The sequence below is a fragment of the Muntiacus reevesi genome, chromosome 3 (genome assembly GCF_963930625.1).
Source record: "Muntiacus reevesi chromosome 3, mMunRee1.1, whole genome shotgun sequence".
Classification (NCBI taxonomy): Eukaryota; Metazoa; Chordata; class Mammalia; order Artiodactyla; family Cervidae; genus Muntiacus; species Muntiacus reevesi.
In genome coordinates, this window is record NC_089251.1 from 77021934 (window position 1) to 77042192 (window position 20259).

At 48.0% G+C, this 20259-nt stretch overlaps 1 protein-coding gene across 2 annotated transcripts in view; it reads left to right on the plus strand.

Annotated features, from left to right (window-relative positions):
- THADA (THADA armadillo repeat containing) overlaps nucleotides 1-20259 on the plus strand; it is a 325428-nt gene that overhangs the window by 272926 nt on the left and 32243 nt on the right. For both annotated transcript variants that reach the window (XM_065929363.1, XM_065929364.1), the window contains exons 35-36: nucleotides 527-680; nucleotides 4312-4443. In XM_065929363.1, coding sequence (XP_065785435.1) covers nucleotides 527-680; nucleotides 4312-4443 — 286 coding nt within the window. The remainder of the gene's footprint in view (nucleotides 1-526; nucleotides 681-4311; nucleotides 4444-20259) is intronic.

Below are 20259 nucleotides of genomic sequence, written 5' to 3' on the forward strand. Positions count from 1 at the left end.
TTACATATGACCTGAAATTGCACAGATACCACTTTTAATGGCACCCTATTAGTCAGAACTTAAACACATGTTATGCCCCCAACACAAGGGAACCTGGGAAATGTAGTCTTCAGCAGAGCACCCACATGCCCAGGCAAAACTCTGGGGTTCTATTGCTAAAGATAGAGAATCTGGTTTGGGGGACAACAGGTATTGACTGCCAGTCTTCCCCCAAAAGTTTTGTCTTTACCAAAGCTATCAAATACATCAGTGTTCTGATAATCTGATTTGCATCCGAAAAGACTCCTGGAACTTGTTCTCTCATTACAGCGACTCCATATTACTGAAGGATCACATTTCCTTCCCTGGAGTTGTTTTTTTCTCCCTAGTTGGGATGGAAAAGCAGCTAATAAACCTTTCTTCCTTCCTCCTTCGCTGAGAGCTAACTTGCAGATCCAGTGTGGTGTACGCTATGTACTTATCCCTAATTCTGTGTCTGCTCATGCTGCCCCTTCTGAATTGGTGTGTGTACACTTTGTACTTTCAGACCAGAGACTTGGTGGCCCCCAACCTGCAGCAGTGGGTTCAGTTGGTTGTCTCTTCCTGTGGAGATCATCTCCCCACAGAGTCCAGGCTGGCTGCTGCTGAAGTTCTTGCCAGCACTGCACCATTTTTCCTCACCAACCCCCAACCCATTCTCGGTAAGTGCAGTGAGCTGCTGTCTGGCGGGGGTTGGGGAGGGATGGGGCATCCACTGTACCAAATGCACTAAAAAAATGTGAATAGATGATCTAGGTTACAAAAGAAGGGAGGATGAAAGATGACAGCATGCACCATACCTTTATATCTTTGAACGATATTCCCATCCTCTCAGTTCCTACTCTAATTACTTTTCACCAACAGCTTCCTAACTGGCCTCTTTTCTTTTAGTCTTGTTCCCCAAGCCATTCTCCTTATGCTTCCAAAAACCCTCTGTGGTCTTTCTGAAATACAGATCTGAGCATTTCCCTCCATGCTTGAAGCCTTTGAGTGGGTGCCCATTGCCTTCAGGATGAAACCTAAATACTCTTTAGCCTGGCTCAGAAGGCCCTTCCTCTTCCATACCCTGGCCGCTTCTCCCTCCTCACCGGCCCCCAGGCCCCACGTGTCATCAGCGGGGAACAGTTCTCTAAACAAACCGCTGCTTGACTGACTTCTCTGTCTTTCAAGGCAGCCTAACTATCACCTCTCTCAGGAAGCTTGTTGCAGTGATCTGGATGAGAAATGAATGGGTCAGAGTGAAGAGTAGCCTTGAGGAAGAGAAAAGGCCAGGCTTGAAGGTATTTAGGAAGTAGACTCAGCAGGACTTGGTGTTGAGGTTACTACAAAGGGAACAGTCAAGGATGACTTCCAGGCTTCTGGCTTAAGAGACTAGAAAGACTGCTAGTTCATTTCACTGAAAGTAGTTTTAAGTTTAAAGCATCTTTGGAATTCTTGGCGGTCCAATGGTTAAGATTCCATGCTTCCACTACAGGAGGCATGGATTCTATCCCCGGTGATGGAAGTTTCTACATTCTGCACAGCATGGCCAAAATATAAAATAAAAAGGCTTAAGGCATCTTTGGGAAAGAAAGGTAGAGATGTTTTAAAATCAGATGGATGTACAGCTCCAACTATATTGACCACGTTCATGTCTCTTGCCTCACTGTTACCACCTATCATTCAAGAGTAATAATTAGCAAAGAGCATCGTATCAGTGGTGGTTGAGAAAACCAAGCTTTAGGAAATCCAAAGGAATTGAAAAAGCATAGGGGTTTTTGTTTTCACTTAAAGATATTTTTTCAGATTGTAGTGTTTTGTTTTTTCTTTCTTTTTCCTAGTATAGGGGTATAGCTGATTAAGAAACAATGTTGTGATAGTTTCAGGTGAACAAGAAGGGATTCAACCATTTTGTTTTGTTTTAAGCATAGGGTTTCATAAAGGGAAAACTCAGGACCCAGAGCCATGTCTCAGTACTGACCCTGCCCCTCTCCTGCCATCTTACACTCACATTAACCACACTGGGATTCTCTTCCATCCGTTACTGGAATTCTGTTTTTGTACTCCTCCTCCATGCCCAACCCTGGAGAATAAATCATGGTCCCTGCATCCAGGGAGCTTTCAGTATAGTTGTGGAGAAAAGATTTTCAGAATAAAAAAGAGGATTGCTTTTTCAGATGGTGAGTTTCAAATTTTAAGTGTTATCGGAGTTCAGACCAATCAAGTGTCTCATGTCCCTGGATCTCTCTGAGGAACAGTTGTCTTTGGTATCTTCTTAAATCTTTCTTCTAAGTGACTTTTAGGCATTTTTTTCACACCCACAGGGGGACTTAAAGGGGGGCTGCTACCATTTTTGTTTAATCATTGGACCCAGATGAATAAGAGCCAAGGTTTATATACTTCAGTGACACTTCTCCAGGGAGGATAATATCATTTTGCAGCACATTTTCTGGGTAACATTGGCTGTTCTAACCCAAGTGCATATCAGGAAACTGTATATGGAATAATGTGGAATTCCTGAGTGAAATTGAGTCCTGGACAAAAGCCATTAGTTCATCATGAATTGCTGGAGCTGGTTAAAGCATTACAGGCAATGAGGAAGGAGGTCGGTGGCAGCTGATGGCCTGCCATAACATAAAAAACAGGTACAGAACTGAGAGGCAAAAGACTTAAAAGTGCGTGGGGACAAGTGAAGGACAGACCAAAGTTGTTTAAGGAGAAAGAAAAATTGAAATGGACTAAAGAGGAAAGATTGAGGACTTTGGGGGTATAAGAAAATATTAAGAAAGGAAAATTTGAAACCCTAGAGGACAAATGGAATGGATAGATTCTTGAGAGAGTAGCATTGACATATATACAGTGTGTGTGTGCATGCTAAGTTGCTTCAGTTGCTCCCAACTCTTTGAGCCCCTATGGACTGTAGCCCACCAGGCTCCTCTGTCCATGGGATTCTCCAGGCAAGAATACTGGAGTGGGTTGTCGTCCCCTCCTCCAGGGGATCGTCACAACCCAGGGACTGAACCAGCATCTCTTAAGTCTCTTGCATTGGCAGGGCAGGTTCTTTACCACTATCACCATCTGGGAAGCCCCATATATATATACTACCATGTGTAAAACAGATAGCTAGGGGGAAGCTGCTATATAATACAGGGAGTTGAGCTCGGTGCTCTGTGACAACCTAGAGTAGTGGGGTGGAGGGGAGGGCTCAAGAGGGAGGGGTTATATGTGTCCTTAAGCTGATTCATGCTGTGGTACAGCAGAAACACAGTATTATTATAAAGCAATTATCCCCCAGTTAAAAAATAAAAATAATAAATAAAAAGGAAAAAAAGGGAATGAAGTCATATTCAACTCCAAAAAAAAAGGAAAAGCTGAGTAAAATTTAAAGCCAGATTTATAACAGACCAGAGAGCACATACCCCAGAGGGAGCCATTGCTATTCTCAGAATGACTGAAGCGTTGGTGGCAGTGCAGCCGGGTGCTCTGCGGACGGATGTGGGAGAAGGTGGGATAAGGAGGGTTCTTGGGGCAGAGTTGGTTCCCCACTAAAAAGGCAAGGGACGGTGCGTGGTGGTCTCCTGTGGTGACCCGCCCCGCCCCCCTTCCCTCCCTCATGCAGCCCAGCTCCTTTGTACCAGCCCCCCGGGACCTTTCCCCTGTAGCGAGTCGCAGCCATGCACGCCCGGCCCTGCCTTCTCCTCACCACGTGTTCTCCGCTTGATGTCCGTTTCGGTCGCTCAGGGACAGGCGCTCTCTGCTCCTTCTCTGTGGCCCCAGCAGCACCAGGCGTGCGGACTTGACGGGGTCCCTGCCCAGTGGCGGTGGTCAGGACATTGCCCAGCCTACATTGTGGCTCTTGGCTTTTCTTTTTTTCAGTTCTTGCCCACCCTCCCTCCCAACCAAAACATAATCTTGATTGAAACTTTGCTTTCGGAATTTATAAGCTCAAACAGTCACTCAGATCAACACTTGGCTAGTTTCCCCAAAGCACTCTTGAGGCATAAAGTTTCATTCCTGAGAAATATGAGTCATTGTGGACAGCTAGGCCTGAGTCAGCCAGGCCATATCTTCTCGGGGGGGGGGGCCTTGCCTGGGGCTGGTTGCCTCCAAAAGCCTTTCCTATTCCAAAGGACATTTCCAAACCTGTCCCCTTAGGGTCCTCGCTATTCCTGTTTTATCTGATGCTCAGGTCTCCCTTCCTTGCAATACCCACAAAGAAAGGAATAGCTCATTCAGTACTGGATTTGAAGCAGTTATTTGTGCCAGCCTGCAGATTTCGTCCTAGGTAATCTGAATTCTTTTTGGCCTTCTTAGGACTGCAGGATACGCTTGCTCTCTGGAAGTGTGTCCTCACCCTCCTGCAGAGTGAGGAGCAAGTCGTCCGAGATGCAGCCACGGAAACTGTGATGACCGTCATGTCACAGGAAAACACTTGCCAGTCAACAGGTACCCTGTTCTTATCTCTCTTCAATGCCTCAGAGCTCTGAGACAGGAGTTGACGCATTTTCTGTGAAGGGCCAGAGAGTGAATCTTTTAGGCCATTCAGTCTCTGTGTCAACTCTGCCATTTTAGTGGGAAAGCAGCCTAAGCAACAGGTAAACAAGTGAGCATGACTGTGTTCCAGTAAAGCTTTATTTACAAAAGCAGGTGGCTGCCCAGATTTGATTTGCTAGCCACAATTTGCTGCCACCTCCTCGAGGACATTATAGAGAAAAACTGCTTTCAAAGGTAAATATCTATCAGTACCTTCTCTTGGTCACATGGTCATCCTTTTTAAATAAGGCCAAGTCTGGATTTTCTGTGTGGTTACATTATCCAGGAATTACAGATCCATCATTTGGTTCCTCCATGCATTTCAAGTTGATCCTCCTCGTGTCTTGGCTCTTCATTTGGTGGTGCCAGGAGCCCGGAGGGGAGTGGAAAGAGGAACAGCCGAGATAAGTAGTTCTGAGTTCATAACCACTCATAATATGAGCGTTTTTAGAGCTCTGGGCCCCGGTTACCTGTATGTGAGGCAAGTGCTGTGGAAGCAAAAGGGAGCTCCAGGCTAAAGACAGAAAATGGACTGCCGGGTAGGAGGGGCAGGGCCAATGGAATAGGAGCAAGGCCACGCCTCTGAGCAAATGGCCACACGGGAAGGTGACTGCTCTGCCAGACTTGGACCCCCGCACGTGGGGCCAGATGTCAGGAAAGACCTCTGGGCCAGCCATCCCAAAGGGGAGAAGAACACCATTTTGAGATGGATAGTCACAAGCTGAGAAAGGAAGTTTACACTAATGGATAGCAGAATGGGAGGGGAAGCAGCCATACAGTGTTGGTACCTGATTCGGGGTCCCTCATTCCCCTGGGTCACCTGATTTGGCCACCTGATGTGAAGAGCTGACTCATTTGAAAAGACCCTGATGCTGGGAAAGATTGAGGGCAGGAGGAGAAAGGGAGAAGGATCAGATAGTTGGATGGAATCACCGACTCAATGGACATGGGTTTGGGTGGACTCTGGGAGTTGGTGATGGACAGGGAGGCCTGGCGTGCTGTGGTTCATGGGGTCGCAAAGAGTCGGATGCAACTGAGCGACTGAACTGAACTGAACTGAATTCCCCTGGGAGCTTCTTCTGGAATGTGTGGACTTCCCTATACCTGAGTCCTCTCTTATAATGGTCTGGTCACTTTTCTCTGCACATGTAGAGGAAGCTACTGTGTTAGTAATCTCCCATGATACTACTGAAGTTTAGCTAGGATCAGCTTGGCCTCTCAGTGGGAAAACCTTCAGTTTGGCACTTCGAGCATTGCGCAAGCAGCCTTCTCCCATCCCTGTCCCAAGCTTTCAGAGTTCCTCATACCCAAAATTCTGCCGTTAATGATTTATTCCTTTTTCAGATTATACATGTTCCTTAGAAGGATACATGGAGCACCCAGCGAGTGCTCAGTAAGCATTTGGTAGAATGAAATACTCATTAGATTACTATAGGACCCTCTCACCAAAGATGGGAAAGATCATTTCATGCTGTAATTCATAAGTGGACTTCTTCTCTCCTAATCTTTAGAGTATTTGCCCTACTACTTTGATTTCTTTCCGAATTTTTCCAAGTTCATTACCATGTTCTCCCTCCTTCTGGTTTTTCTCAAGAAATAGAAATCAGTAATTATATATTCGGTGCCTTGCGTGTACAGTTCCATGTGTGAAAGCCTTGAGGGGTAAGTAGTATAAAAGGCTACTTGTCTTTGTATTCCCCATCTTGATCTATAAAAGACGATTTGAGGTGCAAAAAAAGACAAGAATCTAGAACGATTAAATGTAGTATGTTACCCTGGACCAGATCCTGTACTGGAGGGGTGAAAAGCCATACAGAAAATGATTAGAATAGCTGACAACATTGAAATATTGTCTGTAGATTAAAATCAATATTAAATTTCCTGAATCTGATAACTGTACTATAGTTTTGTAAAAGTATTTTATTCTTAGGAAATGCACATCTGAAATATTAAGGTGGAGAAGGGCACAGTGACTGTCACTTACTCTCAAATGGCTCAGGAAAAATAAAACTGTGTGTGTAAGTGTTAAACACAAGTAGTTGCTATACTTGCATCTTTTCTGTATGTTTAAAATTATTTCAAAATAAAATGTTTTTTTAAAAATCCAATTCCACAACTAGAAAAGACTCATACAGTATATATGTTGATAGATCATCTGCCTGGTTATTGAGTATTCCGCCCCCCAGTGTAACTTCTTTCATGTAAATTATGTGAAAACATCCTGCCCCACCTCCACCTTTTTTAAAAACTCATTTTGAGTGAATTTTGCATCCCAAAACTCAAACCCAACCCAGACTCCTCACATTCAGAGATCCCAGCAGCATGACGTCACTGTGTGAGGATATCGTTCACCGTGTCCCCGTGTGTTCCCTGTTCTGCCTGATAGCAATGCTTAGACAGAACTCCATAATGCAGAGTGGTTTTCTTAAAAAAAAGTGCACATCTTTCTGCTTTAGATGGAAAGTAACTGAGCACTGGGCACCACCACCCTGATTTTTCACTCTAGTCAGTATTTAGCCAGCTGATTCACGAGAACAGTATTGTCTTGTTTTGACATCTCTCAAGGATACCAAGCAGCTGATGGTTAAGTTTTCACATTCCTTCAGCATACAGGGGTTTTCTAGCATACTCTGCTACTGGCTTGCTCTTTGGTGTTCAAGTTAATTGCTACTACTGAGTCTTAAGTACATTGAAAAGGGTGGTGGTGGTTTAGTCGCTGTGTCTGACTTTCGTGGTCCCGGGGACTCTAGCCACTGGACTCCTCTTTCCATGGTATTTCCTAGGCAAGAATCCTAGAGTGGGTTGGTTGCCATTTCCTTCTCCAGGGGGTCTTACTGACCTTGGAAATGTGCTGTGTGTGTTGTGCTTAGTCACTCAGTTTTGTCTGACTCTTTGCAACTCCAGCCAAGCTCCTCTGTCCGTGGGGATTCTCCAGGCAAGAACACTGGAGTGGGTTGCCTTGCCCTCCTCCAGGGGATCTTCTCAACCCAGGGATCGAACCCAGGTCTCCTGCATTGCAGGCAGATTCGTTACCATCCGAGCCACCAGGGAATTTGAAAATACACGAACATAATTTTGTCCTCAGATCAGTGGTTTAAAAAGTGCCACAGTAAAATAATCATATTAAATGAGGCTAATATTTAATGACTTCTTTGAGAAGGCTAAGTGTTAATTCTTTTCCTCCTAAGAAAGAAAGAAACCATGAGGAGTCCTTGCCGCTGAGATCTCATCCTGTAAGTGACAGCTGGATAGGGACAGAAGGATCTCTGTGCTCATACTGACAGCCTGTTGGGGATGTGGAGAAGCTGGGGTGCATTTTGATTGTGGGGCCTGGGGAGGTTCCTCAGAGTGGAGCTGCCCAAAGCAAGGGATAAGCTGCACACAAATGAGAGCATCTCAACATGCAAGAAAAAGCCGGAGCCAGAGGTGAAGTTGAGGGCAACTTGAGAGCTTTCTAAGGAGCAGCTGGTGGATGTGTGTGGCCAGAACACAGGCTGAGGCCAGGGGAGTGGAGCAGAAATCAAAGCTAGAATGGCAGGGGCGGCCACCACATTTGGATGGCTTTGAATGCCAAGCCGAGGACCTCCTATAGGTGAAGGGAGACTGGCGAGGGTTCAGACAGAGGAGTAATGCTGCCAGGAATGTGGACCTGAGGAGCTCTTTCTGGAAGCCTCGTGTGAGATGGATCAGGGCTGGAGACGCGTCAGTGGGGGTGAGACAGATCAGCTGGGAGCTGGTATCAAGCATCCTCGGCTTCCCTAGTGGTTCAGACGGTAAAGAATCTGCCTGCAATGCCCAGGTTCGATCCCTGGGTTGGGAAGATCACCTGGAGAAGGGAATAGCAACCCACTCCAGTATACTTGCCTGGAGAATCCCATGGACAGAGGAGCCTGGTGGGCTAATGTCCTCATGAGCTGCCTTCAGCAGTGATGGGATGGAGAGTGTGTGGGGTAGACTCAAGAGCGTTTGGGGCTGTGCTCATGGGCGGTGGGAGAGAAGGGAAAGCGGAGATGACTTCAAGGCTTCAAACCTGGGAGGTGTCCAAGGGAGGTACCTGAACACACCTCTGGCACTGTCAGAGCACTGGGACTGTAGCGTTCCAGGAAGCGAAACTACCGGGAATCAGGAAAGGCATGTAGAGGCCACAGTCACCGTGATCTGGGACAGAGTATTCCTTAGGGCTTGGAGCATCGGCAATGGAGGATGAGAGGGCAGAGGGGGATCTTTATCTGCTGGAGGAACAGCGCGCACTGTTGGCTCTGTCCTTCCCTCTCCAGTACGCAGCGCAGTGCCCCCTGGGAGGCCCAGCACTCCATCACAGAGCAGCTGCTGGAACTGGTGGCTCTGGCTAGAAACCATGGAAGAGGCCTGCATGAAACCAGTCACTGTGCACACAGCTGCCTTGAGGTGGAAGTTTGTGGTGTGAATGAGCTAGTGATTCTGGAAGGCCTGGAGGACATGACTTGGTGTTTAGATAGCCCTCGTGAGGGTGGATTTGGTGTTCACCTCGTTGCCTGCTGAGTTCCACTGTGCTCTAGCCCGTGCTCCACCCCACACGGTCACCTGGAAAGCGGAACTCCTCGGCTATTAATAACACTCTGAGCACCCCTGAAGCTCCCTCAGCTTTGGACATGAGGAAGCCCCATCAGTGGGACCTGCCCCACCAATCGCCTCCCGTCCCCTCTCTACCAGTCACAGCATGCTAAGAGGAATAGAAGAAATGGCATGTGTGGTGTTTCTTGTGTGCGTGCATGCTTAGCATATCCCACTCTGCGACACCATGGGCTGTAGCCCAACAGACCTCTCTATCCATGGAATTCTCTAGGCAAGAATACTGGAGTGGGTTGCCAGGCCCTCCTCCCGGGAATCGAACCTGCGTCTCTTACATCTCCTGTGTTAGCAGGTGGGTTCTTTACCACTAGCACCACCTGGGAAGCCCTGGGACTCAAGGGGAGGGGATTGAAAGTCTCAGGAAGGAAGTGATGGTGTTTGGGCAGGACTGCAGCGGGGGCTGCACCCCCCTCTGCCCCTGCTCTGACTTGACATCAAGCCCTGAAATGCTCTGGAAAGTGCTCTCATGGCAGATGCAGGAGACACTGAAGGCCATCGCCTGGCTGCTCCCACTTCCCGGTCTCTCCGCTTCCACCCGAGCAGCTCACTCACTTCTGTCTTACAGATTCATACCCCAGGATTTCACATCTGAGCTCATTTGAACAAGCCCTTCCATATGAGGCAAAAAACCCCAGCCTGGACACTATTTAAATTGGAATCACTAGATTTGTGTGATTCTGCGTGAGGCAGAGCTCTAGGTAGAAGCAGCAGAGGAGGCACTTGTGAAGATACAAACTTCAACAGCCTGTTTAGGAGGAGAGGATGAAAGGCACCTTCAAAAAACAACATACCCAGAGGTGTAGAAGATGGCCAAAATTCATCAATTTGAGGTTATTCCTTAGCCTTTTTTTAAAAAATTCTATTGAAGTGTAGTTAACTTATAATGTATTAATTTCTTCCATACAGCAAAGTGATTCAGTTATACATACATATCTTCTTGTCATCTTCTTTTCCATTGTGGTTTATCACAGGATACTGTGCTATATAGTAGAACCTTGATGTTTATCCATCCTGTGTATGATAGTTTGCATTTGCATAGCCTTTCTTTTTTTGTAGAACCCTTTGTCTCTGATACAAGGTCTCTGCTGAGTCTCACTTGATACAGTAGCATCAGACTTGAAAACTCTAGGATAAGAGGACGTAGGGTCTGACCTGGGGGGTGCTGCAGAGATGCCTGAATCTAGAGGCCAGAGGTGGAACCCTGCATGCTCACCTTGCAGAGGGGTGCTCACTGTGAGCCGGAGGAGATGCAGGGGCGGGGGATGGGCTGTGGTGTTCGAGCATGCAGGGGTCTGGCCTTCTGAAGCACCCTCCTCAGGCTCCTCACCTTCTCTGGCTCAGGATCTCCCTCTATCCCTCCTCTTCCAGCTTCAGCCAGGGAATGCCACCTGATTCAGAAGCCTTCCTTCCTTTCCTTGTTTCTGTTTATGAGATTCAAAAAAGCTTCTGATACCCAACAGTCTCTTTGGTTGACGCAGGAAAAGAAAGAAGCCAGTTAACAAGGAGGTCCAGACCTCAAACCACTGTCAGTGTTTAGGTTCAAGAATGATGACGTCAAAAAAAAAAAAAGAATGATGACTTCATGGTAGAAACTTTGTTTTTGTTTTTGTTTTTTTAGATATAATTGACATAAAAGGCAGAAACTTTCTTATGAAGAGAATGTTATAAAAGAATAAGGGACTTTTGGGAGAGAGAGACAGAGACAGAAAGGGAGAGAGAAGCGAGCACACGTTTCCTTGTGGACATGAGCGATGGGTGGTTCTTTTCCTTGGAGTACTGGCTCCAAGTAGTTCTCATCCCTCCCTTCCACCACTCCCCACCCACAAAACAGTCATAGAATGCCTGCTTCTTCTGCCAAATAGAAATGCTGAGGGGTGACACCCTAACTCCCACCTTCTCTGCAATGCCCCCCACCTTCCAAGATCTCCCCTTTTTCTGAACTCCTGCAGCAGTTTGGTTATAAACAGCCCTTGATTTTCTACTCTTTTATCATTTGCTCTTTCATACACTTTAGTTCTATCTTCCCAACTCGCCCACGGGTTTAGAGACTGTCTTCTGTTAGGTACACAGCAGGTACTCCGTTGGTGTTGATGGCTGATCTTCCACAATAGGCCGCCTACCAGTCGGTAGTTGTGTCAGCAGTCGTGAGTCCCCTGAGGATATTAGAGTGCCCTTTGAAGCGACGAAGCTCCAGAACAGGCAGACTGACCCTCCCTGCTAGGACTGGCCCACGGGGCCATGCGTGATGATGTTCATTGCTTCGAACAATCTGAAGAGGCCATCTTTGTGCATGACTCACCGCCTGGGGCTCGTGGGGTAAGAGTCGGCAGCCCGGCCGGACTGTTTGGTCCTTCCTCACTCACACCTCTCGGGTCCGAGTCTCAGACTGCAGGGCCAGGGAGCCAGCCTGGGGACTGTGGGCCGTGGCCCTGGGATAACCAGGAAACAGTGCCGGCGCCTCCATGCTCTGCATGAGGGCCAAAGAAATGCTAGAACACTGATGGAGCTCAGCAGGGAGGCGGAAGAGTATAGACAGGAGCAGGATGTAGAAAACTTGAGACTCAGAGGGGAGAGAAAGGGGCAGGAGGCAGGTGGCTATAGTCTATTTGTTGGGCTAATTGGAAACAGTTACACAGCCAGGGCAAGGTGAGGAAGAAGAGAGCTGACACCTGGTCAGTTTCCCCCCAAACGTGTTCCTCCCCCGACCACACACACCCCACCCCTCACACATAGACACGCACACGCTGTCATCACTGCACAGAGCCCGAGGGACCGCATGAGAAGTGTGAACATGGCTCAGACGCTCCAGCCCTTGAGCAAGCCGGGAGCGAGACCGGGTCACTGTGACATTGCACAACAGCCCTGCGGTGACCGCTCCGTCAGCAAAGCCTGAGGCCCATGGGCTTCGTGCTGAGTCACAGACAGTTCCATCCTGGAACGTCCGGAGCTGCCCCCCGGCCGTGTGCCCAGCGGAAGGCCCTGCTCTTTTCCTGGTTCCTGCAGGTTCACAGGGTCCGGTCCTCTGGGTCTGGCCTCCCTCCTGCCTCGGCCTTCCAATAGCTTTTTTCCTCTTCTACTCAGATACACTGTCTCCAAAGTGTCTCTTCTGTTTGGAGGCCCCGGAGACTGGCCCCAGCCTCCATTTTTAGACAACCTTTATAAAGAGCCTCTAGGAGTGTCATCCCACATGCAGGTACCAAGTCCCTGTTTCTCGAGAACAGTGACCACCACCCTAGAATTCCCCTCATAGCTGCCTCCAAGCCTGACCTAAATGCCCCTGGGGACAAGCTAAACTTACTTGCTTCTCTCATTCCTTGTGCGTATTTTTAAGTTCTGAATTGTTTTCTCACTCCTCCTCTTACTCCTACATAGATAAACCACAGGTTTTTCTTTTTACTATTTAAGTATGAGGCCAGAAGTGATGCCATCACACATATTCATCCAACAAATATTTGCAAAGTGCCTGTCCACAAGGTCCGTTTCACGTGCCAGTTCAAGCCACTAGGATCTCTCACCTGGACACCGGCGAAAACTTCCAGCCTGGCCTTCCTGCCTCTTTTCTCATCTGCTGGCAGTCCACAGTCCCTGACGTTGTTGAAGGGCCCTTCTCAGGGAAGAGATCAGAGGATGTTGCCCCCCTCCTCAGACCTTCCCTTCCATCTCAGAATAAAACCCCACTCCTGAAGTAACAGACAAAGCCCTCCCCAACCTCACCCCTGCCTCTCTCTCCAGCCTCATTCCCTGTTAGGCCCCCTCCCTCTCTCTCAGCTCCAGCACCCTGACCTCCTTTGGGGGTCCTGTGGCTCACCAAGCCTCAGGGCCTTTGCACTAGCTGGGCCCACTGCTTGGAATGGTCTCCTCTGGTCCCACACAGCTGACTCCTTGTCTTGTCAATCTCAGCTTCAGTGTCATGTCTGCAGAGATGCCTTGACCACCCCACCCAGTTTACAGTTTCCACTCAATCATTTGCTGATACTTCACCCTGCTGATTTTATTCTCTGCATGGTTCTTGGACCGTCTTATTATTTTACTGTCTACTTACCTTGTTATTTGTCTCTCTCCACCAGAATAAAGGGCTTCCCAGGTGGTGCTAGTGGTAAAGAACCCACCTGCCAACACAGGAGACGTAAGAGATGGGAGTTTGATCCCTGGGTCGGGAAGATCCCCTGAAGGAGGACAGGGCAACCCACTCCAATATTTTTGCCTGGAGAATCCCATGGACAGAGGAGCCTGGTGGGCTACAGTCCATAGGATCTCAAAGAGTGGGACATGACTGAAGCGACTTAGCATGCATGTACCAGAATAAAAATTCCAGGGATTTAGGATTTTTACTTGCTTTGCTTGTTACTGTATTCCCAGAACCGGGTACATAATAGATGCTCAACAAAAATCACTCTTGCTGATCAATGGAGTGGAGGGATGTACAATCACAGTAGTTAAACCCAATAGAGGTTAGTATTTTTAGGAACGACTTAAGGTAGAAGAGGTGGAGCTGTGTGGATGCTCGGCTGTGAAGTTGCCCTGAGATGGCGGGTCCTTGTTAGGGTGGGTTATCTCAGCCATAGTTAGACCCACCTCTTCTGCAGTGGCAGGTCCTGGATTAATTCCCCCTCTCCCTCCCATCCCATCCTGCCCTTTACTTGAGCAAGGGTTTCATCTGTGGGGGCCCCTGGGTCAAGCTTGGGGCTGGCCCTGGGAAGTGCCCAGCCAGGGAATGCCTTTTAGCTGATCATCAGGCTCTGGTCAGTGGGCTGGGACCTGTGCCAAATGAATCCATCTGGAAGGCAAACATTGGTGGCTGCAGCTCTGAGAATGATGGCCCTTTCTTCCTGGGCCCTTGTCTGGCTGTGTAGGCCAGGGCAGGGTGGGCCAGCAGGGGAGGAGAACATTTCCGTCTGGAGGCTCCTGCTTCATTTTACCTTTTGTGATCTTCACAGCCACTCTGTGAAATAGTTTGCTCTCTTCTCCATTTTACTATCTTCTGAATTTCTCTGAAATTCGGAGAGTTGAGGTAATGGACCTGGGTCTTGTGGGAGATAAGTTTCAAGTCGGAATTGGCTAAGTTTCAAGTTGGAGCTCAGGTTCCTGTGGTGACAAAGGCTTTGCACTCAACACTTCTTCTAAGACAGGAAAAGGAGTCTAAGCCGAGCCTCTAGGTTTGTAACCTAAGAGTTAATAGAAAGCGGGCATTGGGAGTCTTCTAAACTCACTGCTGTGTTTAAAAAAGAAGACGCTGGAATCATTACCCAGGAAAATGGATTGGAGACCCAAGACTTCAGATAAACAAAATTTGTCCTAGAAAAGGGAATAGAAGTTGTGGCGGCAGGGGCAGTTGCAGCCAGATGTGACAGGAGGTCCTTGGTGAACGCTGAGTGTGTCCCCATTTTCCTGTCCTTCCTGGAGAAAAGGAATCACACAATCTGAGGGTTTTAGAGCCTCTACTTAACAGTTTGGGAAACTGAAGCCCAGGTAAATAAATGATTTCCCCAGTGTCACATAATTAGTAAGGAAATGAGGCCTAAAACACAGACCCCCGAGACACAGAAAAGCGCTTCTCTCCACTGCTCCCCAAGCCATTATTAATTTATAGAAACAAAGTGACAGAAATGTCATGTGCCCACTGAGAATAACCCAGACTTCTGGGTTGGAGAGAACCCATCGAGGGTAAGATTGATGCTGTCGCATAAGGCAGAGGAAATAGAAGGTTCCCTGGAAGAGAGAGCTTGGAGGAACTCCAGCATCACAGGGGTGGGAAGAACAGAGTGTTCTGTGAAATCAGGCATCTCCCAGCAATAAAACCACACCCTGCAGTCAGCCCTGAGATTCCACGGCCTTGCTCCCTCCCGGGCCTTCTCCCAGGGCCATCTGGATGTCCATCTACACTGTCAGTAGGTTCCAGGGAAGGAAACACAACAAGTTAGGAACTGCAATGCTAACTCCCAAGCAGACCGCTGGCATTGCCTGGGCAGAGGGCGAGGGGAAATGGCTGTTGAAGCAAAGTAGCTGAGCAGGAATTAGTTCTGTATTTTCTCATTTATTCCTTCAAAACTAGCATGCTTGATCAAGGCAGGAGCCCCACACACCCACCCCAGGTTCAGTGGACTAACCTAGCAGAGCCCCAGTTAGCACGTACCAAATGCCCTTCCCATTGTCGCTGTCCCAGGAAGCCTGGGCTCCTGACGTTCACCTGCGTCTCAGTGAGTGCGTCACTGGCAGCCGCCCCACCTGATGAGCAGAAGCAGATGCAGACTAATGCTCCGGTCTTAAATCGGAGCAGGTTACCACCACCACGTGGTACCCTGCCTCCACCTGGTTGCTAGGGTGATGGGATTGTTTCCATGGCCTCCCAGTGACTAAGCCTCAGAGGGATAACAACCAGCTCCTCTAGAGGAAATGACGGTCATTTTTGCATCATTTTGCCTCCCCTGTTGCTGCTCGTGGCAGCCAGCTCCTGAGGCACAAGGTGACAGCCCCACGGGAAATGATGAACCCACAGACTGGGGCTCAGGCCATATGGTGCTGGTGTGGTTTCATCTTCCCTCTTTGTCAGGGTGAGCCCGATGTCCTGTGATCCTCATTCTCCTGCTCATGACCTCAACTCTCCTCTTCTGTGCTTTCGTTCCCGACCTCAGGAGCCGCCACGTTCCCCCGAGAGGCCATGTCAGGATATAAGGGTCCTGTGTGCAGTCTTCCGTTTTGAAACCTGGGCCAGTTTCATGAGTTGGGGTCCCTTCTCTGTCAGGGATGACCAGAGATGGCCTGCATCTCCATTTACCCCTGGACTGCTTAGGATGACTGAGGCCAGCAGCACCCCTAGCCTCCACCCCAGCTCTGGGCCTAACTTCCGCTCTGAGAGTACCGAGCCCCACCGAGTACGCTCACCGACAGACTTGCCAGAGGACATCTTCTTCTGGTCCCAGCAACCAAAGGGTTGTCTAACGCAAACTGTTACAACAGCTACTGCCTGAAAAGTCACGTCTGGCCACCACGCTAGCCCCTCGTTCCTCAGCATCCTGTCAGAGACTTGTAAGGCCCTCATCCTGCCTATGAAACCCTCGAGCCATGTTCTCAAGTCTCTCAGAGTGATAGCCTGGTCTTCCTTGACTCTGCTGCTCTTTTTTGACTTCAGGAATCCATGTAGCAGGAGCTGGTGTAGACAGAACAGAAGGGGAGGTGGCTCTGGTAGTGGTAGGGCATCTCCAGGAGTGTTTTTACCTGTACGCACAGGAAAGGTGTGTGTGTGTACCTTTAGATCATGTATGGGTTGGTGTGTTATAAATCCGTATGCCCCTCAGGGTGGCTCTTTGTAGACCCTACACAGAAGCAGTTAGGAGGTAAGTGTATCGAGAGGAGTTCTGAGGAGAGTGGGATTCTAGGAGATTATGATCTGGCCGGTTTTCTGATGTATCAGGATTGAGGAAGGAGGAAGTGTTCCCACTATCATCTAAATGAGGAACTCCTCACTGTATTGCAGTAATGCAGCTTTTCCAAAGTGGTTTCTCATGAGGCTTATCCACAGGAGTGAGGGTGAAAGCATCAGGTGAGAATCAGAGACAGAGGCTGGCCTTGCCGGCAGCTCACCTCCTCTGTCTTTTCCTCTCTCTCTTCATTTCCTTCTCTACCCTCCCCCCACCTTCAGCTGAAGTGCCCCAGTGACAGGAGCACAGTTAAAGATCTTAGTTTGGGGCCCATCTTAAAACGGACTTTCTAAAGTGTTTTCTTGGAGTTTCAGACTGGAGAAAGCTGACGTATTGGCCAGGGTCTAGATTTGGCACCTGTAACAGACCCAAGTGAAAAGCAGCCTAAATGAGTGAGTGACGTGTCTCTCCCTTCTCACAGAAAGGCTAGTGGACGGCTGTGAGGGTCCACCATCATCAGGGACCCACACCCCCTTTCTTGGTGCCCTGCCAGTGTCGGCCTCAACTGTCCCTCTCCTGGTCCAAGACAGCAGTTCTGGCTCCCACTGCCACATCCGCCATCCAGTGAGCAGGAGAGAGGGAGTCACAGACACCACTTCCAGTGGCACTCCATCAGCCAGGACTTGGTCGTGTGCCACACAGCTTAGCATAAGAGGCTCGGAAATATAACGCCTGTGCAGCTGGAAAGTCTGTTCCTAAGTACGGAGGGGATGTTGATTTGGGGAGATGGGACCATCACGTCTCGCCATTTCCCATCTTCTTGTTTTCATATAGATACTAATTACTGAGTTCCTGGAAAGTTCTGGCCACTTGTTAATCGCCAGGGACACAGACATAATTAAGATAGAGCCTGTGGCCTTAAGCTATTGGGAGTTTACCCTCTCAGGTGTTATTTACTTAAAATCAACAGGGTTTCCCTGTATTTGCATCCAAATAATTTTTTTAGCAGCTCATATGGTCAATTTTGTGAGAAAAGGAGGTTAATCAATAATCCACAATAAGAATTTTAATCTACAATTTCTCACTGCCTTGGTAAGTTTAATTGCTTATCTCTGTTACGTTTCTTAGGAACACACATCACCCAAATTGCGAACAAACTTTATTAGGAGGCAAGATTACAAGCCTTGCAATGGCAATACCCGTAGCCAGAATTCCCTGGAAAAGTACCTCTTTAATGGGGAAACCACACTTAGAAGAGACCCAAGAATGGGGAGTAGGGGAGAGAGTCCCAGGGTCATCTCTTTACATACATCTTGCCAATTCCCTCTGTGCTTTGGCCCATATTGGTCTTGTGCCTGGTATGTCCTCATTTTGTTGTTGTTTAATTGCCAAGTCGAGTCTGACTCTTTGCGACCCATGGACTATAGCCCTCTAAGCTCCTCTGTCCATGAGATTCCCCAGGCAAGAGTACCGGACTGTGTTGTATGCCCTTATCTACCAACATAAATAATGGATGGTTCTATAAGGCCCAGCTCCAGGTGCTTCTTTCCCACAAAACCTTCCAGGCATTTGTATTCTCTTTCCTTTTGTCAGACTCACACTGCTAAGGTGTTCAATTGCTTCTTGGTTATGATCCCACCCACACCATAAACTTCTTAAGGTCAGGAGCCTTCATCAGAGCAAAAATGGGTAAACTTCTCAAGTCACTTGTGTCAGGCTGACATATCATCCTAAAGCATGTTTTAGTTTTTTGGGTTTTTTTTTTTTTTTTTTGAGAGAAATGAGGACATCAGATTTGAGGTGGGTAGCTCTCCGTGGGTCAGAATCCCCTTCCCAGCCTCATGACAAGTCCAAGGGTTCCCAGTGATCCAAACAAGGCTCGGTCTTTAGATTAGGATGGATTGGCAGGGGCTCCCCAAGCCATCCTGTCCCATTATACTAGAAAATGAAATTTTCCTGATCTTTTTCAAAACCAGTCACCAACTTTGGTTCTGCTTCAAAGTCACCAGTGTGTTACTTTTTTTTCAAAAGCAAAAGAAAAAAAAGTCAGATTCTTACCCTCTCCTCCTCCTTAATCCGTTCCAAATGAAAGCTTCGAGGAGGAAAACTCCCAGAACCTACTGTGTTCAGCAAATTGGTTTCTGCTGTGAAGCGGGGCTGGGCTGAGGAATGGAGTTAGGAAAATACATGGAACGTGACGTAAAAGATTCACTTTGTGTTTGGAAAAGGATTCAGGTTGTTTTCAGGTTTTGAGTTACAGCTCCAGTGAGTTTGAAGAAGCAGCATTGAGCGGCACCTCCACCCACGACCCTCACAGCCTTTGCGGGCTTTTCATTCGACTTTTCCTACCTTGGCCATCCCGGTTCAAGATTCCTGGCTTCGCAGGCTGGCTGGGGAACCTTCCTTCATAAATAACTCCCCGGGAAGACAGGAGTGATAACAGACTTTAAGTGGGAGCTGAACTGCCTTAAGCACTTAGGAAAGGCCATGCAGAAGTCTGGTCCAGGAACTTTTCTTGCAAAGGCACGTGAGTGCTCTTTAAGTTTTCAGTTGGGTTACTCTAATTTTATTATTCCTCTAACCTCTCTAACCAACAGAGTGATTGAGGCTCTGATTGTGAGCCCTGTTTTTATTTTTCACACTCTATTTTTATACTTTGAAGCTGTGGTTATAAAACAGACACTCAGAAATGTTGGCTCTGCACCCACAAGAGCCAGGAGGCTCTCCAGATGCATGGTGACAGAGTTGCTCCCAACAGGGCTCCTCCCCCAGCCCTGGCCTTTCAGGAAGGGACAGGGGACAGCAATTGCTGGTAAGAGACTGGTTCTACCATGAGCAGAATTCTGACCAAGAATGTTACATTTGACTCTGAGAAATTGGCAGGTATATTTTTCTAGTGGCTCCCCAAATGCACTGGGACAGCAAGAAAATCAAACCAGTCTATCCTAAAGGAAATCAACCCTGAGTATTCACTGGAAGGATGGATGCTGAAGCTGAAGCTGCAGTACTTTGGCCACCTGATGAGATGATCTGACTCACTGGAAAAGACCCTGATGCTGGGAAAGCTTGAAGGCCAAAGTAGAAGAGGAAGCACAGGATGAGAGGGTTGAATTGCATCACTGATTCAATGGACATGAGTTTTAGCAAACTCTGAGAAATAGTGCAGGACAGGGAAGCCTGGCGTGCTGCTGTCCATGGGATCACAAAGAGTCGGACACGACTGAGTGACTGAACAAAATGCACAATAATGGGGCAGAACTCTTAAAAGCAGAAGTTCCAGTTTCAGACAAAAGATTCATTTATCTTAATGTGGACAATTTTTCTGGCCCCCATCTTCCTCACCATCCATGCAGGAGGTGTGAGCCTCAGAACACTTAGGTAAAGACAATAACAAAAAACAGCTTCATTTATGTATCACTGCCATTAGCCCGAAATGGTTGTCAGTTCATGTCACTCTAGAACTCAGAGACTGGGCACAAGAAATCATCCCAAGTGCCAACCATCTTGTGTTCTCCTCTGCCAGTTCCAACCCCTCCCTCCATCCTCTTGCCATCTTTTTCCCCAAGCTCCTCCCTACCCTGTCCTTCCTCCAACCAGAAAACATCTAGGAATCTCCTGACATTGTTTCCACCTTGGCTCCAAGCAATGCTGGGTCTTTTTGAACAGACTTGTCCATAAATCTTAGATTGTTTTTCGTCTTTGAAAAAGCCGCTTCTATCAGCAAGTCATTATTCACATGTCAGGAGCAGGGAAAAGTTCA